The 25,476-nt window shown below is 42.0% G+C and overlaps 1 protein-coding gene across 5 annotated transcripts in view; it reads left to right on the forward strand.

Moving 5' to 3' along the window:
- nid2a (nidogen 2a (osteonidogen)) overlaps window positions 1-25,476 on the forward strand; it is a 92,162-nt gene that overhangs the window by 18,697 nt on the left and 47,989 nt on the right. For all 5 annotated transcript variants that reach the window (XM_037542259.1, XM_037542262.1, XM_037542261.1 and 2 more), the window contains exons 5-8: window positions 3,776-3,925; window positions 7,029-7,274; window positions 7,738-7,938; window positions 12,245-12,472. In XM_037542259.1, coding sequence (XP_037398156.1) covers window positions 3,776-3,925; window positions 7,029-7,274; window positions 7,738-7,938; window positions 12,245-12,472 — 825 coding nt within the window. The remainder of the gene's footprint in view (window positions 1-3,775; window positions 3,926-7,028; window positions 7,275-7,737; window positions 7,939-12,244; window positions 12,473-25,476) is intronic.

Consider the following 25,476-nt stretch of genomic DNA (forward strand, 5'->3'; position numbering starts at 1 on the left):
CAGATAATGGGGAAACTCCAGGTCTACAGGAGTCAGACAGTAATCAGATAACAGGGAAACTCCAGGTCTACAGGAGTCAGACAGTAATCAGATAATGGGGAAACTCCAGGTCTACATGAGTCAGACAGTAATCAGATAACGGGGAAAATCCAGGTCTACACGAGTCAGACAGTAATCAGATAACGGGGAAACTCCAGGTCTACAGGAGTCAGACAGTAATCAGATAACGGGGAAACTCCAGGTCTACAGGAGTCAGACAGTAATCAGATAATGGGGAAACTCCAGGTCTACACGAGTCAGACAGTAATCAGATAACGGGGAAACTCCAGGTCTACATGAGTCAGACAGTAATCAGATAATGGGGAAACTCCAGCTCTACATGAGTCAGACAGTAATCAGATAACGGGGAAACTCCAGGTCTACATGAGTCAGACAGTAATCAGATAATGGGGAAACTCCAGCTCTACATGAGTCAGACAGTAATCAGATAATGGGGAAACTCCAGCTCTACATGAGTCAGGCAGTAATCAGATAACGGGGAAACTCCAGGTCTACACGAGTCAGACAGTAATCAGATAACGGGGAAACTCCAGCTCTACATGAGTCAGACAGTAATCAGATAATGGGGAAACTCCAGGTCTACATGAGTCAGACAGTAATCAGATAATGGGGAAACTCCAGGTCTACAGGAGTCAGACAGTAATCAGATAACGGGGGAAACTCCAGGTCTACAGGAGTCAGACAGTAATCAGATAATGGGGAAACTCCAGGTCTACAGGAGTCAGACAGTAATCAGATAACGGGGAAACTCCAGGTCTACAGGAGTCAGACAGTAATCAGATAACGGGGAAACTCCAGGTCTACATGAGTCAGACAGTAATCAGATAATGGGGAAACTCCAGGTCTACATGAGTCAGACAGTAATCAGATAATGGGCAAACTCCAGGTCTACATGAGTCAGACAGTAATCAGATAATGGGGAAACTCCAGGTCTACATGAGTCAGACAGTAATCAGATAATGGGGAAACTCCAGCTCTACATGAGTCAGACAGTAATCAGATAATGGGGAAACTCCAGGTCTACAGGAGTCAGACAGTAATCAGATAACGGGGAAACTCCAGGTCTACAGGAGTCAGACAGTAATCAGATAACGGGCAAACTCCAGGTCTACATGAGTCAGACAGTAATCAGATAACGGGCAAACTCCAGGTCTACATGAGTCAGACAGTAATCAGATAATGGGGAAACTCCAGGTCTACAGGAGTCAGACAGTAATCAGATAACGGGCAAACTCCAGGTCTACATGAGTCAGACAGTAATCAGATAACGGGCAAACTCCAGGTCTACATGAGTCAGACAGTAATCAGATAATGGGGAAACTCCAGGTCTACAGGAGTCAGACAGTAATCAGATAACGGGGAAACTCCAGGTCTACAGGAGTCAGACAGTGATCAGATAACAGGGAAACTCCAGCTCTACATGAGTCAGACAGTAATCAGATAACGGGGAAACTCCAGGTCTACAGGAGTCAGACAGTAATCAGATAATGGGGAAACTCCAGGTCTACAGGAGTCAGACAGGAGTCAGACATTATGATTGGATTATAAAGTACATGTAAACACACTCGATGTTGATATCAGTAATTCTTATATGCATTTCCTAACGGTCAGTTCTGAAAGCTGATTACATGCATCTGCTTATCTGTGAGCATATGCAGCCACATAGTGAGAAGTCTTTTTGTTGCATTGAGTACACAGTACTGGTCACGCTGAAGAATCTGTGAACCTCTGAGTTAAGACTGTATATGTTTTAACTGTGAACTGCTAAAATAGCATCTTGTCAAGTGAAATTAGCTTAATTCTGGTCGATATATCTAGTATTGCCCATTTTGAGATGTTTGTGCGCTTATTAAAGATTTTTTAGCTTATTTCTAGACATTTTCACCTGTTTTAAGTAGTTCATTGAGTAAAATTGTCTCACTGTACTGGTAGATAATTTAGCTTGTTTTAAGCACATTTCTTAATTAATTTCTCTGCCAATATAATGAGAATTTTATTGAAAAAAATGACTTAAAACAAGTAAAACATGTTTGGAAACAGGTTATATAATCTTAAAGGAAGCTTACAGGAGAAATGTTGGATATAACAAGATTTAAGATCATTTTACTGGACAGGACGCTGGTTTTTCAGTGTGGTATAACAGACTTAAGGAAACTGAAAATGCTCACAGCAGGGGGCAGTTGGTATCACCTTTTTTCGGAGGTGTTTTCTTCAAACTTACTGCCTCTTTTACTTGCTGTAGTTTCAAAAGTGAAAGAAGCTGACATTAGCTGCCTTTGCCGAAAGTCCCGCTGGTTTGTGCTGTTGTTAGTGAACGGCTAGACTTCTTCTAGCAAATAAAAAAGCACATATTTCTACTGGAGCAACATTTCTACTGGAGCAGCTGCTCAAATTTATGTTTTTTTTAAAAATACATCAAACGTATATCAGTGTATTAATAGTTGTCGTGACCGTTTCGTACTGTATGCCTGCTCGCACTCCTTTCTTGATTTTGTCTCTTTCTTATCCTCCAAACGTAACATCTGTTCGGTCTCCTCCTCCAGCACTCTTCATTCCCTCTTTCTTTCAAATAGGCCTCAAAGAAGAGAAAAAAATATCTGTACTGCACTCAAGGACAGTATAACCTCCTGTTATGTCAGTGTTCGTGGCCTTCAGCTGTTTGACTGTAGCTGTAGTGGGGTGTGTAATTGAAATAAACGTTCAGCCAGCCAGACGTCATGTTTGAGCTGTCAAAGCAGCTTTTATCTGCACCTTGCTGTGTTAAAGACCTACTGTCCTTCACACAGATGAGTGTCGGCTGCAGAACGCAGTCATGGCCCCTGCTAAATTTGCAGTGAAACAGACCGTCCAGATGTACAGTATGAGCCTCATATTTGACCTGGGGCCAGTACCTCCTCTGTAAAGCAGCAGGAGGGAGCACTTCGCTCTCCCTGGATGAAAAATGCTCTGTCTGTCTGCTGCTCTAACTGTATTTATGCTGTTTTCGGGCTCATGTATCATATATCACATATCAGTGTTTGGATGGCATTTAGAGGGTGTCTTGCAAACTTTTATTCAGTCCCATGTTAGACCTTATAAATTAAAAGCCTACACTGAAAAAATGGCTCAACAGGTCTCATCAGCTCCATTTCTGACTGTAATAATTGTGGAGAGATTTTAATCCATTATGAATCTGCAGTGTGTAGTTTTACAGTCTGACTGTAATAATTGTGGAGCGATTTTAATCCAGTATGAATCTGCAGTGTGTAGTTTTACAGTCTGACTGTAATAATTGTGGAGTGATTTTAATCCAGTATGAATCTGCAGTGTGTAGTTTTACAGTCTGACTGTAATAATTGTGGAGTGATTTTAATCCAGTATGAATCTGCAGTGTATGTAGTTTTACAGTCTGACTGTAATAATTGTGGAGTGATTTTAATCCAGTATGAATCTGCAGTGTGTAGTTTTACAGTCTGACTGTAATAATTGTGGAGTGATTTTAATCCAGTATGAATCTGCAGTGTGTAGTTTTACAGTCTGACTGTAATAATTGTGGAGTGATTTTAATCCAGTATGAATCTGCAGTGTGTAGTTTTACAGTCTGACTGTAATAATTGTGGAGACCTTGTCAGTGCTTATTTAAATTGTAGAACCTGTCTGTCTCTGAAATGCCTGTAGACTTATTTCACTGTGTGTTCTTCCTCTTTCTAATCTCCGTGTCTGTGTTTCTGTCCAGTGATCCACTACTCCACAGAAAACAAAGAGACCTGTGAACGTTTTCAGCAGCACTGCAGTCAGAACGCTTTCTGCACCGACTATCCCTCCGGCTACTGCTGCCACTGCCACTCCGGCTTCTACGGAAACGGCCGACACTGCCTGCCAAACGGTGAGACTGTGGATGGGTTTCTGTAACAGTCCCAATGTAGCAGCTTCACATTCCACTGCCCTTCTCAGGCCAGTCCAGCTGTTTGAGTCGCTGCGGGGGCGCAGCTGCTCTCATGTTACACTGCAAAAAATGATATCTTAACAAGTGAAATGATTTTAAACCTGCTTGTAGGATTACAGCATTATGTAACTTATGTCTAGAGGGTTTAGGTTATTTTATGAACCCCTTAAAATCCCAGGCTTATTACACTCTAAGGCTTATTATTATAACTACAGGGACTTCAATTAGAAACAGTTGAGCTATTCTTAGATTATACAAGTGTGTAATAAAACTGTGGGCACTGTATGGTGACCTATGACCCTGACCATTTAAGGGATTAAGCAAAATGATCTTACTGTATTACTTTCAAGCAAGTTTCTTAAAATAAGGAAAAATTATGTACAGCTGTAGTGAAATAAATTCACTTTATAAAATTAGTTCAAACAGGTAAAACAATTGTAGAAATAAGGTAAATAGTCGTATGCTAAGCTTACAGCAATCTCAAAATGAGAACCGGTAGATATATTGACTAGATTTAAGATACTTTCACTTGCCAAAATCCCATTTTTTTGCGCTTCTGATACTGCATTTCCATGTAGGTGATGTAAATAGTTCAATAGCTTGCTAACTAAACTAAACAAGCCCACTCACACTGAAGTTATAAGGAGCGTTTCAGCCCAGACTGCTTTTTGAATTAAGGACATTACAGAGCAGCCAATCAAAAGAGAGCTTATTTACATATATCAATGTAAAAGGCAAAAACAGCCTGTTCAATTCTAAGGGATAAAGGAAGGTTGGAAAATGGTCATGTAAAAAAGAATTATGACCCAAACAAAAATCCACATAAATATTATAAGCAGGGAAAAAGGTAGGATATGGGCTCTTTAACCCACTTTAACCCACCAACTTTAGAACGGTTTAAGCTACAGACGTGATACATGTATCAGAACACTCAGCAGACCCCGCCCAAATTAGCTAGCACAACATCATCAAACTGCGGCGGCAGCATCAGTGAGTAATTCGGCTCGGAAGTCCACCCAAAATCCTGATAAAGCTCTGCTTTTAGCCTTCATATCCCAACAACGGGTTAAAACAGTGACATGATTCACAATCAGATCACTCATCAGACTCTGCTTCACCATCCAGAGTGATGTCATCCACCGGTGACCGTCCATCAGCCAGCAGTCCGGCCCCAAAATCACCCAAAACCCAGTCACTGCTGTTATATCTGTGCGTTTAGCCTCCATATTATAAACACAGGGTTACGAATAGCAAAATGATTTACACATCAGAACACTCAGCAGAACCTGCCACCACTAGCCAGAGTGAGAGAAACCATCTCTAACATCCGACAACCCAGAAATACGGCACAAACACACAGCCTGATCACTGTAGACCTGGTGTAGTGGTTAACACCTCTGCCTTCTACGCTGTAGACTGGGGTTCAATCCCCACCTTGGCAAGCACCCTACACTATACCAATGAGAGTCCTTGGGCAAGACTCCCAACACCACCTTTAACTACTTGTGTAAGTCGCTCTGGATAAGAGCGTCTGCCGTAAATGCTTTAGCCTTCATACGGCAGCGAAAGGGTTAATGTGAGATGAAGTTGTTCTGTTTTAAGAGCTAAGCTGAAACATCCCTGTGAATCACTCAGCACCTCTCAGGAAACAACATCCTTCAGGAGACAATGACATCAGATTGCACTTCTAAGAGGCTTATCTCCCCGTAAAGATCCTCACAAAACGCCCAAGTTTGAAAACAAGCCGGAGTCAGAGAGAGCCTGTTCTGTTTGTTGAGGCCGAGCTGGATGACAGACGGTCCGGCAGGAGTGAGCGTGTTGGGAAAATCCTCCTCAGCTGTGGAGTATGTGAGTGTACAGTGAGAGCTTTGTGTGCCGGGAGCGCGAGCGAGTGGGGTGAATATGGAGAGCAGCAGGGTCTACAACACAGTTCTGTCACCAAACACAATCCTGCCAGTCTCTCTGGCTGGAACGCAGCCACGCGTGGACAAATGTAGAGTCATGAGCTCAACAAAGCTGAACTCACTCTTTCCTTTGGGTCCAGTTCCTGAGTGTCATCTCAGGGTCTTCAGGAGCTGATTACAATCAAACGCCCCGGTCAAATGACGTGTTTTGTTGATTTTCTAAGTGAAAATAAGTTCCTCTTCAGAGAGCAATGCTTAAATAAGGCATTTTCTGAACATTTTAGTGCAAAAATGTCAAGAAATAAAAGACATAAAAATAATACAAAGTGTCCCATAACTTTTGGCCACGTTTTATCTTTTGCTTTTTCCCCAATATGTTAAAGTATTTGTGCCAAACTGAAATGAACTCACTGTGGAAAAATGTGAAATGCAGGGCACGCATGACATCACTTTTCCATGATAACGTAGAATACAAGTCAAAATGAAAAAACGAAGCCTCTGTTGTTTTCTTTGCTGAAATACACTGAAGGAAAAAAAATGAAATGCTGAATTTGTCAGAATTGAATGCAATGAACCTTAAACTGTACTTAAGGCACGGCTGTATTTCTACCATGCACTACATTGAATGTATTTTCCTCACTCAAATGCAAGTTATAACAGGGAAAACAGTGAAATTCAGTGCTTTTCCATAGTAACATGCAGAATATTTGCCAAAATGAAAAGCAAAACTCCTATTACTCCGCTCACTGTCCACTTTATCAGCTCCACTGACCGTATAGCTGCACTCTGTAGTTCTACAGTTACAGACTGTAGTCCATCTGTTTCTCTGATACTCTGTTACCCTGTTCTTCAGTGGTCAGGACCCCTATAGACCCTCACAGAACAGGTACTGTTTGGGTGGTGGGTCATTCTCAGCACTGCAGTAACACTGACGTGGTGGTGGTGGTGTGTTAGTGTGTGTTGTGCTAGTATGAGTGGATCGGACGCATCAGTGGACTAAAGTCTGTAGTTGTAGAACTACAAAGAGCACCTATAGAGTAAGTGGAGCTGATAAAATGGACAGTTCCTAAAAAGGCTTCAAATGAAAGGATGAGCAAAACACCCGAACATCTGTGATGTTTCTCCTTTTGTTTTCTCAGGTGCTCCTCAACGTGTGAACGGAAAGGTCCGCGGGACGGTCAATGTGGGCCTGAGTGCAGTGAGGTTGGACAACATTGACCTCCACGCCTACATCGTTGTGGGCGATGGCCGAGCTTACACAGCCATCAGTGAAGTTCCAGAGCCGCTGGGGTGGGCTTTGATGCCCGTGGCACCCATCGGAGGGCTGTTCGGCTGGCTGTTCGCCCTGAAGCTCCCCAACAGCCATAATGGCTTCAATATCACCGGTGAGGCCGCCGCGCCGTTTCCCAGCCAGTTTTATTGTGCTGTGTGTTTGTTTAACATGAGCCCTCCTGCTGGGACTCACTTAAGGGTCCAGACCGTTTTTCTCTCACTAATGTAAACTCAGAGGAACCTTCACAGCTGGGCGTTCTTCAGGTTGGTATTCGAGGTCTATTCACCGCACACTCCAACATACACTTAATTTAAGTCAGGCGGTGCTGCACGGCAAGGTGTTTTCACTTTGTGTGAAGAAAAAAATAAAATAAATAGTTCTGAAATCACTCGGCTTTTCGTCAAACACCATTACAAGGGTCATAGCCCTCATCTGGGGATGATTACCCAGCATAAAAAATTTGTCTGTAGTAAAACGAGAGCGCATTTATGGCTTTTAGATGTGGAGAACGTGCCAACAGGAGACTAAAGTGCCTGTCAGGTTCAATATTAAGCCTTTCATTCTCTCTCTCCCAGGTGCTGAGTTTACTCGCCATGCCGATGTGACCTTTTATCCCGGTAACCAGCGGCTCAGCATCGTCCAGACTGGCAGGGGGCTGGACGACCAGAACTACCTGAATGTGGACACTCATCTGGAGGGCAGTGTTCCCTTCATACCTCCTGGTGCCACCGTACAGATGGAGCCGTTTAAGGAGACCTATCAGTACTACCCATCACGTAAGACCTTAAATTAAATCCCTTCGGGATCCTTGGAACTGCAAGCTTGTTATAAGAATAGTTTGGCAAAGAATCTCATTTCCACGGTTCCCCCCCTTAGCCCAGATGTGGTTGAGTCATTAAAGGGGAATTCCACCCGATTCTTTCTAAATTGGCAAAGTGTTAGAACAGTGCTCTGTTCTAAAGAGGCTTAGAGTCAGAATTGTTCACAGTGGTGGTGATAGGAACCAGACATCTGAAGAGTTTAATTCCCTTTAAAGCTTTCTCACGGGAAGCTATTTTGTGAAATCGTTGGGAATACGCGGCCTGATGCCCGACTCGTTTTATTTCGCAATAGTTCTGAGAAAACATTTTACACTGTTTACATTGTTTTAATCGTTCTAGATACATGCAGAGTGTAAGGCAAATTAGTCCATAAAGAAAATGGATTTGTTCGGATTTAGCACTATTTTACCATCATAAGTCCTGTGGTCTTTATTGTCATTCCTTAATATCACTTGTATGCATTGGAACAAAAAAACGTTCCTAATGCCATCTATCTATCTATCTATCTATCTATCTGTCTGTCTGTCTGTCTGTCTGTCTGTCTGTCTGTCTGTCTGTCTGTCTGTCTGTCTATCTGTCTGTCTGTCTATCTGTACAACACTGAGAATGAACTTATAGAGAAACTGACCATTAGAGTGTCTCATATTTATAAACTGATAATGAAATATTTCTTAATAAACAGAAAATGATCATTAATTATTTAATAACAATTTCATTTTTTTTTATCATGTAACTTCATGTTGTTCACAAAATACTTCAAACCATAAACAAAGCGCTGGTTTAGGTTTTCAGTGTTAGTTTATAACATTTCAGTCCACACTGTATGAGTTATTACTGAATAGCAACTGTTAATATGACAAGTGATTCTCGACTTTTGAGCAGTAGTGTGCGTGTGTGTGTGTGTGCGTGTGTGTGTGTGTGTGTGTGTGTGTGTACAGTATATATATATATATATATGCGTGTAACATATGAACACTTAGATGATGTGTAGGACCCCTGGTCATTTTAAACCTCTGGTTTGACCTCTGGTTCCCATCACCAGCCCTGTAAAGACATTACGTTTTTTCCTACAACCTAATCATTTCACATCAAACCACTCTGAATGGCTTTAACTACTGAGGCAAATATCTTGATTGATCGGCTACATTTCGGCGGAAGGAAAAAAGCTGTTTATTTGATTTTTCCCCAACGATTGACTTTACACACTGTGAGGCGCAGAGTGAGCTCGGTGTGCCACCTCCTCTTTAGCACCTCCTGTTTTATGTGAATCACTTGCATGAGAAATTAAAAGTAATGTGGTGCTTATCTAACTGTATAAGGCGCCGCTGGTCCTCCCCCGCTGGTTTCTGAACGCAGGGATCTCTGGGTTAGCTATAAAAAGCACAGCCCTCGCAAACTTCCTTTAAGAGGAAGCTGCGTCTGATTGTGATGGACCCCAAACACAGTCCATGACGTACGGCTCGAGGATGCCCTTAACGCTCAGGTCCTGCGTTTTTCGTGACCTGCTTACGAGCCAGGTTCTCAGAGGTCGTTCAGAGGAAGTGCTTTTTGGCTCAGAGGCTCATGAATTATGGGTGTTGTAAACATGGGGCCGACTTTCACTGGAGGCCCACTTTTCAGAATCTAGTTATCATTTCAAAGCGATTTAGAGGTTGTGCACAAATCTGTAAGTTATAGGAAGTTAAGGGTCATTCATTCACATTTCTTCGCTGTTTTTCAGTGATGCGTTGTTCTCATTTGTTGTCAAGCTATTCGTATCATTATCACGAGACAGTCAATGTTGTTTTCTTGAGATCTCGTGGCATTAGTGCCATTATCATGGAAAAATGAGTGTGATTTTTTTGAGGTGAAGTTTTTTTGGGAAAATATTTTATTAAAGGTCGGCCTACATCCCGACATCCCGACCCTCACCTGTGGTCATGAGCGGTGGGTAATGACCGAAAGAACGAGATCGCGAATACAAGCGGCGGAAATGAGCCTCTTCACAGGGTGGCGGGCTAAAGTCTATTTGATAGGGTGAGGAGCTCGGCCGTCCGGACTCTGGACTCCTGCCGGTGGGGGTGTACCAGGCACGGCCTACCGGGATAAGACCCCGGGGTCGTCCTAGGACCCGCTGGAGGGATTATATCTCCAAGTTGGCCTGGGAGCGGCTTGGGGTCCCCGGGAATGAGCTGGAGGAAGTTGCGGGGGGAGAGGGTCGTCTGGGATTCTCTGCTCTCCCAACTGCGGCCGCGATCCCATCTGGACTGAGCGGTTAACAACAACAACGATGATGATGATTTTTATTAAATATGTGATATAATCCAACAAACAAGCAGACATAGACAAAGACGCACCATTAATTACAATAAAATAAAATACAGCTGAGGGCTGCAGACCAGACGACCACAGTGTCAGAGTTTGCTCAGTTTAGTCTGGCAGTGGCCGCTCCAGAACCACGACGTACATAAAACAGAGCAAGAATTAAGTGGACGCTTGGTTCTGCATGAAATCTCAAAACTGCTTTCTCCACTGCTGTCAGAGAAGCCATCGCTCTTTTCTTCTGACTGGGTTTCATGTTTAGTGTTGGATATAAAGGCTTGAGATCAAGTTGTTTCTAACATTATCATGACATAAGCAACATTGTTTAATTGAGATAACATTAGCCACGTCAATGCGATCCTGAGAAAACAACACTGGTTGTGTCATGATGATACGTATCTGATCTAGAACCACATATGAAAGGCTGCGTTCACATTACCAGGCTGAAGTGGCACAAATCCAATTTTTTTGCCCTGATGTGACTCAGATCTGGTGTTTTCAGGGCGGTGTGCACACAAATCTGATGTTTTCAAATCCGACCTGAGCCGCTTCCATATGTGGTCCTAGATGGGATACGTATCCGATTCGTGGCCATGTGACCTTCATGTGACGCTCAGATCGGAGTTCATTTGTTTTTTTTCCACTGCGCTGCATCGTCATTCAGCGTTACCATGGCAACAGCTCCAAACAGACGTTAAAGCCTGTTAACGGTGGAAAAGCAGCTCGTCTCACCTTTTTCTCCTCCGCCTGGCTCTAATAATGAAGCTGAGAGCTGATCAGAGTTAATGATCTTCTCAGCGAAGCTCGTTCTGCTTGTTAGTTTGTGCTGATGATGCAGTGATTCAGTCACGTGACGTTACTGAGTAGGAGGAGCTCATGAGGCTCATTTCAGGCCGGTTCATCACATTAATGACAGATTTGAATCACTCAGCTAAACGAGGGTGAACCTTCGAGTCAGAGACTTCGGATCTGAGCAATGAGGCTTGTAATGTGAATGCAGCAAAAGTGGCTCAGGTCAGATTTTAAAAAATGCAGCACAGGCCAGCATGAAATCTATGCTGGTCTAAGCTGGTTTATGTTGGTTTGTGCTGGTCTTGTGCTGGCTTGGTGCTGGGTTAACTGGTCACCCAGTGCGGTCAGGCTTGTTGATCAGCACAACAGAATCCAAAACCAATCCAACAGCACGTGCTGGTTTTGCTGACCACACTGCACTAATGGTATCTTGTCAAGTAAAATGGCTTTAAATCTTTAAATCTTTTCTTTATACCTGAAATTTCTCCTGTTGAGATTGTTATAAGCTTTAAATTTATTAGCATTTTTACTTGTTTTAAGTGATTTTATTAAGTAAAATGGTCTCATTATATTGGCAGATAATTTTGCTTCTTCAAGAAATGTGCCTGAAACTAGCAAAAGTATCTGCCAAGTATAGTGAAATCATTTTACTTGATAAAATGACCTAAAATATGTAGAAATAAGCTATATGCTCTTATAATAACTGCACAGCCATCTCAAAATAAGAAATATTAGATAGATTGACTCAAAATCTTTTCACTTGACAAGATGCTGTTTTTTGCATGCTTGTTTATCGCTGCTGTTGGAAGAAAACCTCCTATCTCCATTTGTCATTTTTCAGTTTCTGGCATAATTTCAAAGGACATGTTCCTCTTTACACTTTCTGTCAATTTCGTAATGAATGAACCAAAATAAACGGCCCAAAATGACTTGGAAAGACGTCTGGTTCCATTGACTTACATTAAAACTACTGTATGTTTTTGCCTTCTCCTGTAAAGTTACCATTTTGGAGATGGTTTTGATCCGACAACAGAGATATGCTGGTCTTTCTAGCAGGGCTTATTTAAAGCTAGTGCCTGTAGCTAAAGTTACAGCTCTATAGTGTCCTCCCCTGACTTCTGCAACCTCAACTACACCCTGAACTGTAATGAAACCTCTCTGTCTCCAGTGATCACCTCCAGCTCAGTGCGGGAGTACACAGTCGTGTCTGCTGAGAGCGGCGCAGAGACCTTCAACTATCAGCTCAGACAGAACATGACCTACAGGGACTGCAGACACGGACACCGCAGTGGAGCCGAAACGCTGCAGCTGAACGTGGAGCGCATCTTCGTCATGTTCGTCAAAGAGGAACGCATCCTCAGATACGCCATCACCAACAAGATTGGCCATGTCGGAGGTAGGTGTGACTTCTTATCACCACATGGTTTGATTTAAAGAGTTGTTTAGACCCCGGCGTCCACACTTCAATTTCTTTAAAAAACATGATTTTTATTCAAATTATATTGACAACATTACCCAAAGTTCTTCACCAGCTTAAAGTACCAAATGAAGGTTCTGTGCAGGTACATTTTTAGATCATCACATTACAGAGCAAGTAAATGATCCCTCAAAGCTCCAGCAGTGGGTTTAAGGTCTGATTGTAGAGCTTAAATCAGTTCCTCCAGGTGAAAAGTTGGTATTTGCTCCTTTTTACAACCGAATGTTTTAAAACAGAGCAGTAGAGTAAAAGCCTGGAGGCGAGGCGAGGCGGGGTGTGTGGAGTCAGTCCAGCTTAGAACAGATCATTTCAGTGGATTATGGTTCAGTTGTGTTCCCTGACTGAAGGTGCTGAGATGGAGCCTTGAGGGAACCAGCCCAGTGATGGGAGGGGTGACAGTTTAGTACCTTTACTTCAGAGTAACGCCACCATTTAAAGGTGGTTGGAGCATCACAAATGAACAATTTTTACCCCCAAAAATTGGTGTTTAATTAAAGCAACGCTAAATTACATTGTAATTTACATTCCAATATTTTGAAGGCATGATGTTATTCAGCTCCTCCTCTCTCTTCTCACAATGGTGTTCTTCAAATGATGCCATCAAGCAGGGGTCCTTAATTAATATTCAATAAGGTCCAGTTAGAGAAAATGTCCTCAAGCGAAGGTCCAGAACATCATAATGTCTAACCTGCATCATGACTCAGTGGCATATACTGTTTACTGAAGTAGCCGAGTAGGAATATCAGCTTCTTATACAGTCAAGTCCAGTTCAGTCAGATTTCACCAACATTTACTGAATATCAGATCAAATAAAGTCCAGTTCGGTCAGATTTCAACAACATTTACTGAACATCAGATCAAATAAAGTCCAGTTCGGTCAGATTTCACCAACATTTACTGAACATCAGATCAAATAAAGTCCAGTTCGGTCAGATTTCAACAACATTTACTGAATATCAGATCAAATAAAGTCCAGTTCGGTCAGATTTCAACAAAATTTACTGAACATCAGATCAAATAAAGTCCAGTTCGGTCAGATTTCACCAACATTTACTGAATATCAGATCAAATAAAGTCCAGTTCGGTCAGATTTCAACAACATTTACTGAACATCAGATCAAATAAAGTCCAGTTCGGTCAGATTTCACCAACATTTACTGAACATCAGATCAAATAAAGTCCAGTTCGGTCAGATTTCAACAACATTTACTGAATATCAGATCAAATAAAGTCCAGTTCGGTCAGATTTCAACAACATTTACTGAACATCAGATCAAATAAAGTCCAGTTCGGTCAGATTTCAATAACATTTACTGAACATCAGATCAAATAAAGTCCAGTTCAGTCAGATTTCAACAACATTTACTGAATATCAGATCAAATAAAGTCCAGTTCGGTCAGATTTCAACAACATTTACTGAATATCAGATCAAATAAAGTCCAGTTCGGTCAGATTTCAACAACATTTACTGAACATCAGATCAAATAAAGTCCAGTGCAGTCAGATTTCAACAACATTTACTTAATATCAGATCAAATAAAGTCCAGTTCGGTCAGATTTCAACAACATTTACTGAATATCAGATCAAATAAAGTCCAGTTCGGTCAGATTTCACCAACATTTACTGAACATCAGATCAAATAAAGTCCAGTTCGGTCAGATTTCACCAACATTTACTGAACATCAGATCAAATAACGTCCAGTTCGGTCAGATTTCAACAACATTTACTGAACATCAGATCAAATAAAGTCCAGTTCGGTCAGATTTCAATAACATTTACTGAACATCAGATCAAATAAAGTCCAGTTCAGTCAGATTTCAACAACATTTACTGAACATCAGATCAAATAAAGTCCAGTTCGGTCAGATTTCACCAACATTTACTGAATATCAGATCAAATAAAGTCCAGTTCAGTCAGATTTCAACAACATTTACTGAACATCAGATCAAATAAAGTCCAGTTCGGTCAGATTTCAACAACATTTACTGAACATCAGATCAAATAAAGTCCAGTTCGGTCAGATTTCAACAACATTTACTGTGAGTTTTCTCTTTTTAGATCATGTCGTGTGGAATAACTTCCCTCTGACTCACTTTCTTCTCTGACTGCTGTTTCTCTCCTCGTCCCTCCTCTGTGTGGCGTCACTCACTCGAGTCTCAGAGCTCAACGTAATGCACAGATCTGATTGGCTGAGTAGCGTCACGTGTCATATTTACAGCGCATGTGATTGGTCTGTGAGTCTCCCAGCCTCTAAAGCTGCCATAAAGGCTAGAAAAGTTATGCTGATTAAAACGGGACCACCCCAATAAAAATTAAATAATTCTCCATAGTTTATCGGTTATACGTCCAGGTCCACAGCGCCTGGGTCTGGACTCGCCTATTAGTGACCTCTGCCATAGGGGAACCATTTTTCTGGTTCCCTGAAAACCCATGTCTGAAAAATAGATGTGTGAGTGTAAAGAACTTGTTAAAGGTTCAAAGAACCCATGTAGGTTCTTTACTAATTTAAGGGTTCTTCCTAGAAAGATTTACTTTATGTGGATCCAGAGGAAAGAAATATTCTAATTGAGATCTCCTCTTGATCTCAGGTGCTTCTCTTGGACACAGTCATCACAGTTTGACATCAGAGTGAGCCTGAAGCCTTTTCTGAAATTCGGCTCCTGAGAAATAAAACTCTGATTTTCCCACTTTGATCAAATACTGATTAACTCTTTAGTGTCTGACTCGTCTCAGGCCAGTCTCAGCTGAATAATATCTCCATAAGAAAAGTCTAAGATCTCATCATCATCTTTCAGTGCAAAAGGAGAACTCATGTTTTTCTCACCAGAACATCTTAAAGTGAAATGGTAATTGATGTTAATCTCCTCTTTTCTCCTAAGGGGGGTTGAGGAGAAACAATTCAGAAATCAGGGATACTTCTGTAGCCTCTTAAACTCCTTGGGACCACCAGTGGGTCCAAACCGCACTTGGTCATGTTCTTCATAACGTTCATATTCCATAAGCCCCATTCAGAAGCTGGGCGTCGTGTGAGGCTGTAGCTCTTCTCTCCAGTCTAATAGACGGTGACGTCATTTTAAACCCTTATAATAAAAGAAGCTGAACTTTGTTTTTCTACTGAAAGTCGACCCGTTTTTCCCCAAATCTGGGCTCTAAACTGTAAACAGACGGCGTCTCTTCAGTGATCTGCTCTGGAAACATCACTTTTAGAGAATAACACAAAGAGCGCCGGAGATTTTTGGCTTTGAAACATGTTCTGTTCATCTGAGGGGAGTTTTTACAAAAAAAATAAATAAATATAATAAAAATTCACATTTATTTCATTATATTCAGTTACTGAATAATTTGCCTTACGATTTGGTCACGGAAATTCAGACGGACAAACCAAAGCACACCCTGGAGCACAAGAGGCTGATATAATATTGAGATCTGCTTTATTTCTCTGACACAATCTTAAGAAAGATTTTGTTTCCTATGTGGAGGTTCTGTAAACATTCTTTAGGTTCTTCTCGCTCACACGTCTCATGACGAAAAATGGTTCATCCATCTAAGTTGTCTTTTGTTGTTCTGGCTCTGCACTGGTGTGCATTTTGTTCGGGAGTGATTTCCTGTTCTGCCTGGATTCTCTCACCTTATTAAAGACTCACCTGAGCTGAGAATGCATCAGAACACAGCTTTGTAGTCCATGTTGATATTTAGCCCTGCCCTCTCCCTCCTCTTTTAGCACGCCCTCATATCAGGCATGGCTGCTTTATTAAGTCGTTGACAGAAGCAGAAGGGAGGAATTTGTCCTGTATGGTTGGGGGAGCTGGCGGGAGTTTATCTGTCTCTGTCCCACGACCGGAGGCCTGGGTTCACTGCCTCAAATAACTTGATGCTTTCTGCTAAGTTACATTAGCAGAGACAGCAGGGCTGAAAGTATAGACTATTTCTATAATTGGTTGATTTATCAAACATCATTAGATTCATTGACCAAGCAAACCGTTATGGCCATTAGTTTGGCTCATCACAACGCCACCATCATTCGAATTTCCATATTGAAAAATAAAAAAGGTGAGCATAAATGAGATATTTTTTTTTTTTGTTTGTTTGTTTGTTTTTTGGACAGTAAAGATATTCATGTAAACATATCGGTTAAGAGTATGGTGGCTCATATGAACAGTAGAAGTCATATCGCCCCCTACGCTTCCTGTAGTGTATTACAGTCTGTCAGAGCGACTGTGTGGATCATATGAACATTATAGAGCTTTTTAAGTGAAACAGTAGAAGCCGTATCGCCCCCTACGCTTCCTGTAGTGTATTACAGTCTGTCAGAGCGACTGTGTGGATCATATGAACATTATAGAGCTTTTTAAATGAAACAGTAGAAGCCGTATCGCCCCCTATGCTTCCTGTAGTGTATTACAGTCTGTCAGAGTGACTGTGTGGATCATATGAACATTATAGAGCTTTTTAAATGAAACAGTAGAAGCCGTATCGCCCCCTACGCTTCCTGTAGTGTATTACAGTCTGTCAGAGCGACTGTGTGGATCATATGAACATTATAGAGCTTTTTAAATGAAACAGTAGAAGCCGTATCGCCCCCTACGCTTCCTGTAGTGTATTACAGTCTGTCAGAGCGACTGTGTGGATCATATGAACATTATAGAGCTTTTTAAATGAAACAGTAGAAGCCGTATCGCCCCCTACGCTTCCTGTAGTGTATTACAGTCTGTCAGAGCGACTGTGTGGATCATATGAACATTATAGAGCTTTTTAAATGAAACAGTAGAAGCCGTATCGCCCCCTACGCTTCCTGTAGTGTATTACAGTCTGTCAGAGTGACTGTGTGGATCATATGAACATTATAGAGCTTTTTAAATGAAACAGTAGAAGCCGTATCGCCCCCTACGTTTCCTGTAGTGTATTACAGTCTGTCAGAGCGACTGTGTGGATCATATGAACATTATAGAGCTTTTTAAATGAAACAGTAGAAGCCGTATCGCCCCCTACACTTCCTGTAGTGTATTACAATCTGTCAGAGCGACTGTGTGGATCATATGAACATTATAGAGCTTTTTAAATGAAACAGTAGAAGCCGTATCGCCCCCTATGCTTCCTGTAGTGTATTACAGTCTGTCAGAGCGACTGTGTGGATCATATGAACATTATAGAGCTTTTTAAATGAAACAGTAGAAGCCGTATCGCCCCCTACGCTTCCTGTAGTGTATTACAGTCTGTCAGAGCGACTGTGTGGATCATATGAACATTATAGAGCTTTTTAAATGAAACAGTAGAAGCCGTATCGCCCCCTATGCTTCCTGTAGTGTATTACAGTCTGTCAGAGCGACTGTGTGGATCATATGAACATTATAGAGCTTTTTAAATAAAACAGTAGAAGCCGTATCGCCCCCTATGCTTCCTGTAGTGTATTACAATCTGTCAGAGCGACTGTGTGGATCATATGAACATTATAGAGCTTTTTAAATGAAACAGTAGAAGCCGTATCGCCCCCTACGCTTCCTGTAGTGTATTACAGTCTGTCAGAGCGACTGTGTGGATCATATGAACATTATAGAGCTTTTTAAATGAAACAGTAGAAGCCGTATCGCCCCCTACGCTTCCTGTAGTGTATTACAATCTGTCAGAGCGACTGTGTGGATCATATGAACATTATAGAGCTTTTTAAATGAAACAGTAGAAGCCGTATCGCCCCCTACGCTTCCTGTAGTGTATTACAGTCTGTCAGAGCGACTGTGTGGATCATATGAACATTATAGAGCTTTTTAAATAAAACAGTAGAAGCCGTATCGCCCCCTACGCTTCCTGTAGTGTATTACAGTCTGTCAGACCGACTGTGTGGATCATATGAACATTATAGAGCTTTTTAAATGAAACAGTAGAAGTCATATCGCCCCCTACGCTTCCTGTAGTGTATTACAGTCTGTCAGAGCGACTGTGTGGATCATATGAACATTATAGAGCTTTTTAAATGAAACAGTAGAAGCCGTATCGCCCCCTACGCTTCCTGTAGTGTATTACAGTCTGTCAGAGTGACTGTATGGATCATATGAACATTATAGAGCTTTTTAAATGAAACAGTAGAAGCCGTATCGCCCCCTACGCTTCCTGTAGTGTATTACAATCTGTCAGAGCGACTGTGTGGATCATATGAACATTATAGAGCTTTTTAAATGAAACAGTAGAAGTCATATCGCCCCCTACGCTTCCTGTAGTGTATTACAGTCTGTCAGAGCGACTGTGTGGATCATATGAACATTATAGAGCTTTTTAAATGAAACAGTAGAAGCCGTATCGCCCCCTACGCTTCCTGTAGTGTATTACAGTCTGTCAGAGCGACTGTGTGGATCATATGAACATTATAGAGCTTTTTAAATGAAACAGTAGAAGCCGTATCGCCCCCTATGCTTCCTGTAGTGTATTACAGTCTGTCAGAGTGACTGTGTGGATCATATGAACATTATAGAGCTTTTTAAATGAAACAGTAGAAGCCGTATCGCCCCCTACGCTTCCTGTAGTGTATTACAGTCTGTCAGAGCGACTGTGTGGATCATATGAACATTATAGAGCTTTTTAAATGAAACAGTAGAAGCCGTATCGCCCCCTACGCTTCCTGTAGTGTATTACAGTCTGTCAGAGCGACTGTGTGGATCATATGAACATTATAGAGCTTTTTAAATGAAACAGTAGAAGCCGTATCGCCCCCTACGCTTCCTGTAGTGTATTACAGTCTGTCAGAGCGACTGTGTGGATCATATGAACATTATAGAGCTTTTTAAATGAAACAGTAGAAGCCGTATCGCCCCCTACGCTTCCTGTAGTGTATTACAGTCTGTCAGAGCGACTGTGTGGATCATATGAACATTATAGAGCTTTTTAAATGAAACAGTAGAAGCCGTATCGCCCCCTACGCTTCCTGTAGTGTATTACAGTCTGTCAGAGCGACTGTGTGGATCATATGAACATTATAGAGCTTTTTAAATAAAACAGTAGAAGCCGTATCGCCCCCTACGCTTCCTGTAGTGTATTACAGTCTGTCAGAGCGACTGTGTGGATCATATGAACATTATAGAGCTTTTTAAATAAAACAGTAGAAGCCGTATCGCCCCCTATGCTTCCTGTAGTGTATTACAATCTGTCAGAGCGACTGTGTGGATCATATGAACATTATAAAAACATTGATTGCATCAACATCCTAACAACACCGAGAGAACCAGCCCTGTGACCGGAAGGTCGTTGGTTTGATCCCCAGAGGTGACAGTACGTGACTGAGGTGTCCTTGAGCAAGACACCTGACCCCCAACTGCTCCCCGGGTGCTGTGGATAGGGCTGCCCACTGCTCTGGGCAAGTGTGCACACTGCCCTCTAGTGTGTGTGTGCTCACTAGTGTGTATGTGGTGTTTCACTTCATGGATGGGTTAAATGCGTAAATCACCTTATGTGCCCAATAAAACTGCAACACATCTGCCAAAAAGAAAGTTTTAAATTGCCGGATTCGGTTCGTGCGTCTCTGCATTAGAAGAGCTACGAGTGAGAAATAATTAATACCCAATGACACAGATTCAGCATCACCACTGGAAACGGTGAATTATAATAGTTATTGTTTTAGGTAATGAGCTGGATCAGTCCAGAGAGGCAGATGTTGATGTTGCATTGGCAGCCAAGTAGATTTCCTTCTCACATTCTTCCAGGATGGCCTGGATCACGCTAGCAGGGAGCAGGGAGTAGTTTGTAGGGGGGGGGCATAGGCAGCCTGATGGGGAGATAGAGGCGCTCCAGCTGCTGGAGGCTCTCGTACGTGAGTGCCGGGGATGTCAGTGTGTTGTTATTACTCTGCCAGCCCAGAAACTCTATCCCTCAGTGACAGATTTACAGGCCGGAGGGGGTTGGAGGGATGTTTGTGAAGTGATGTCATGGGAATGGAGAGATACCCGGGATCCTGGAGCCCTGGAGGCATCATCTTCATCCTCAGCCTCAGCCTCAGCTGGGAAGCGCAGCTGGCTCGGTCTGTCCGAACAAGGCAAGACTGACGCTCAGTCATTAGAGCAGCAGTGAGACTCTGAACAGCCGAGTCAGACTCAGCGATGAGCGTAGTAAAGAGGGAAGCTCTCACAAAGTCCCTGATTGTCCGCTGTAACTCTTGGGGTCTTCAGTGTTTTTCGTATGAGGGCTGCAGCAACCTCGTATCTCCAGAACGGTGACTTTACAGGAGAAGGAGGAACGTTCTCGACGTTGAATAAAAGCTGATGGATGAAGATTTTTCCCCGAGTAATGTTGGCTCATTTCATTTGCTTTCAAATTGTGTTAAAAAAAACTGAGATGCAACGTTTTGCTTCGACACCAATTATTTCTATAATAATACATTTAAATAGTAGCATTTTAATTAAAAAATATCATTATACCAAATATTGCATTTTTAAATGTAAAGTTTTTGTTTACATTGCTGCTACATTTATTTCTCTGTTTTTTTACAGAGAAAAATTTGAGAGAAATCTTTTAAATGCATTGCAATAAATGGTATTTACATTTACGGCATTTGGCTGACGCTCTTATCCAGAGCGACTTACAATTTGATCGTTTTACACAGGGAGGCCAAGGTGGTGTTAGGAGTCTTGCCCAAGGACTCTTATTGGTATAGTGTAGGGTGTTTGCCCAGGTGGGGATTGAACCCCAGTCTACAGTGTAGAAGGCAGAGGTGTTACCCACTACACTACACCAACCAATAAATGGTATCATGTCACATGAAATGAACTTAAATCTAGTCAAAATATTGAATATTTCCCATTTTTAGCTGATTTTGCACTTAAGATTATAAATAAGATTATCTAGTTTATTTCTAGACCTTATTTACCTGTTTTAGGTCATTTCTTTGAGTGTTCAAGGATCTATGTAGAACCATTTCTTTTAGTAACCCTAGAAGAACCAACTTTGTAACAATAGAAGAACCCTTTTGAGTGATATATAAGGAACCCTTTTCAAAAAGGTTCTATATATAGAACCATCTGCAGGACATTCTCCTGTTTTCGTAATGCAAAGAACATGCAAAGGGTTCTTGCCTCCTCCGTCTTGATTGGGTGCCGCTGCTCACCAGCCTTCTGGACCGGCTTGACCACCACTGAGCTTCTTGCTGTACAGCGCTGTGCAGTCCTCACCCTCAGATCTTCTCTTTTCCCACTTTACTATAAAACTTCATACTAATAATGTTTGCTGTCCGGTGTCGACCAGAGGAGGATGGGTTCCCCTTCTGAGTCTTGGTTCCTCTCAAGGTTTCTTCCTCTTTGAGGGAGTTTTTCCTTGCCACCGTTGCCGCTGGCGATGCTCATGGGCGCTCTGACCTGGATTTTCTTTTCTTTTCTCTTCTCTCTGTAATACCGATTGTCCTGTAAAGCTGCTTTGTGACAACACCTGTTGTAATAAGAGCTCTATAAATACATTTTGCTTTGCTTTGCTTTGCAGTCCAGTAATGAACTGGTAAATCTGCAGATAAGTTCTGTCTAAAATAGAAACAGGACATTGTTAAATCTGATGCGTTTGGGGCGATTAAGTTGTTTAAAAGCTTTCTGTGGCTTTTTTTGTTGTATTGTTGTATTTCTGACTCAGATTCCTCTCTGAAAGTGTTATAACTGCATTATAACAAGTAGTTGACTGACCGCCTGTTGTAGCCTGTTCATTCCAGCTTGTCTACAAGCCTCAAAAGACGCCTAAATATTGTGACACAAATCAAGTATCGAGTCTCAGGATGTTGGATTTCTGCCGCATCACCCACCCTTAGTTCCTGAAACAGTTCCTGTGGTGGAGAAGGGTCTGTTGGTGGCTGGTGGTCTAGTTGATTCAGGACCACCCATCTAAACATCTGACCTTGGTGATGTGTTAGGGTCCGTGTCTTTCAGCCCACATTGGACCGTGTGCTGCTCTTGGCTTGAGTGCTGGTCTGAATCACTTGGAGTCATTTGGGTGCAGTAGACGTTGGGGAAGTTGGAGATGTTGGAGATGAAGAACGTCTTCAGAGGAACTTGTAGTACATATCTAGAACTCTAGGTTCAACTATAAAAGGCAAGAATGAGTACAAACAAGTGAAGCGTTAGACGTGTCACTTGGTCCGTTTGTAGAACCATTCTACCCACGTTAATGTGGTTCTTCTAATCGCCCGTTAAAAGGTTCTTTCGGAAACCAAAAGTGGTTCTCCTATGGCATCCAGAGAACCTTTTGGAACCTTTCATTTTAAGAGCGAGATCAGCCCAGACGTTATACTCACACTTGAAAAAGATGGTTCTTCAACGGCTGCTTAGTAAAAAGAACTTCTGTTAATAACCATGAAGAATTTAATGGGTGATTGAAGGGTTCTTTGCATCATTTAAGGGTTCTTCAGATTGTCTGAGAGTGTATTGCATGGTTCTGTATAGAGTCCTTTTGAAAAGGGTTCTCTTTAGCACCAAAAATGGATCTTGTATTGTTACAGGCTTGACATTGTTACAACAGAAGAACCTTTTTGGTGCTATATAGAACCTTTTTCAAAAAGGTTCTATATAGAACCATCTACAGCACATTCTCCATCAATCTGAAGAATTTTCATTTTCATAATGCAAAGAACATGCAAAGTGTTCAGTTTGAAGAACCCTTCAATGATGCAAAGAACCCTTTAATCACACAAAGGGTCCTTTTGAGTGTTCATGGTTCTATATAGAACCACTGTATTTACTAAAGAACCTTTGAAGAACCACCATATTTGAGTGTTCTTAGCAAAATGGGTTCTGTATAGTACACTCTTTAAAAAGATGGTTCTTCATTGGTTCTTTACTAAGGAAAATTGTCTATATGGAAACACGAACGCTTAAAGAACCCTTTGTATGATTAAAGGGTTGGATAATGTGTCATGTAAAGTTCTGTATAGAAGCTTTTGGAAAAGGGTTCTGCCTTTGTAACGATGTCAAGCTTGATACAATAGAAGAACCTTTTTTGGTGCTATGGAGAACCCTTTTTAAAAAATTTCCATCAGTCTGAAGAACCCTTTAATGATGGAAGGAACCCTTTAATCACACAAAGGGTCATTTGAGTGTTTATGGTTCCATATAGAACCATTTTTTTTACTAAAAAACTCTGAAGAACCGTCATTTTTAAGAGTGCTTTTACCAAAAGGGTTGTGTATAGTGCCAGAAAGATTCTTTGTCTTGGAACAATAGTAGAATCCTTTTTGAGGCCATATAGAACCATTTTAGAAGGTTCTTTAGGGAACAAACCATGCAAAAGAACCTCCTATACATTCAAATGATTCTTTGAGTCATCATGGTTCTTTATATAACCGTTACCTTCACCAAAGAATCTTTGAAGGACGTTTTTTGAAGGTATATCATGAACAATATCCAAGCACATTATGAGAAATAGGTGGAACCTTCTGGTGGTTCTCTGGAGACTGAGGTGTGAAAAGGCCCTAAACGTCAAACTGGTCCTTGAACCTTTGTTAGTGTTCTCTGGGAGAACTTTAAACAAAAAAAAAGCTTCAAAGCTTTAAAAAGAACTCAAAAAGATCTAATCTTTGGTTTTACACTCCTAAAAGAAGGCAGGAGCTTACTTCATAACTTTGCCCTCAACAAGTGCAGTCCTGGACCCGAGCTTCTCACCTTCCAGAGCGACGTGTGTGAAAGGGTCTTCCCACCTGGTGCATTAACTTTGTCCACCCACCCCCCAAAGCCCTGTCCCACCCGCTGTTCTGTCGCATCCCTTTAATTAACAGCGAGTTAAAAGAACCAGGACCACCCCCTCCTCATTTGGAACCACTTGTCCTGGGCTTTTTTTTTCCTCTCTCTGTCTCTCTCACCACTTTTTTCCTTCCCCCGTGGAGTCGCTTTGAAAGGGGGACTGTCTCTGTCTCTCACTTCAAACAAAAGTCTTCCTGTCTGCCTTTGATAATTGGCCAAATTGGTCTCTGGCCTGGGGTGAGGAAATCAAGCTGGTTTTAATGTGTGGAGTGGAGGCGTTCTCGCTGGGAAACAGAGGAGTCGGCGCAGCCGCTGAGCCACAGAGCTGCGTCTTCAGCCTCCTCGCGAGGGTCCAGCAGTGCCCGGCTGTCTTTCAGAAAGCAGCTCAGGCCAGAAGCGATCTCTGTAAAGGAGGAGACAAGAGTGTCTGAGCTTTGAATGGACGTAAATGTAAAGCGGTTTTATTCCCTGTTGAGTCATTTATGATGAAATCTTCACCGGTTGGAAAGGGCAGCTGCGTCACGCGGCGTAGAGAGAGATAAATGAACAGAGAAATAACGGATGCTTCTTTTTTTGACAGTGAGGATTTATAAAAATCATCAGAAGCATTACTTTATTACAGAGACCTGCTGGTATAACCCTGAATAATTCAAAACAATCCTAATGAGTGGCCACAACTTAGTAAGGCATGGGAACGAAATAATTAAGCCTCGACCACAGCTTAATAAGGCTTGATTTTGTTCCCCTGCCTTACTAAGTTGTGGCCACGACTTATCTCGTTTCCATGCCTTAATAAGTTGTGGCCACACATTAGGATCTCGTTCCCACACATTAATATGGTGTGGCCACACATTATTTTTATTTATACCGAATGTCACCAGCAGAGATCCGTACTTTATACCCGAAAGCTAGAGTGTTATCGCTGAACTGCACTCACTCAGACACACACACACACACACACACACACACGCACACACACACACACACGCACACACACACACAGTCATACCAGTGCTATGATTAGTGTTGTAGCTCTAGAGCTCGAAGTAAAGGAGCAAACTTCAGACACCAAACGTGCCTCAGCTGATCTGCTGCGCTTGGCATAACGAGGGAAAGAAATCACGATTTATTAAATTCCCTCCTGAAAAAAAGCAGCACAGGCCTACATGCTGTGCCATGTGTCCGGCTTGTGGTGGCCTTTTATTGTCTGTTTTATGTTTGCCTCA

This window comes from Pygocentrus nattereri, chromosome 10 (genome assembly GCF_015220715.1).
Source record: "Pygocentrus nattereri isolate fPygNat1 chromosome 10, fPygNat1.pri, whole genome shotgun sequence".
Lineage (NCBI taxonomy): Eukaryota > Metazoa > Chordata > Actinopteri > Characiformes > Serrasalmidae > Pygocentrus > Pygocentrus nattereri.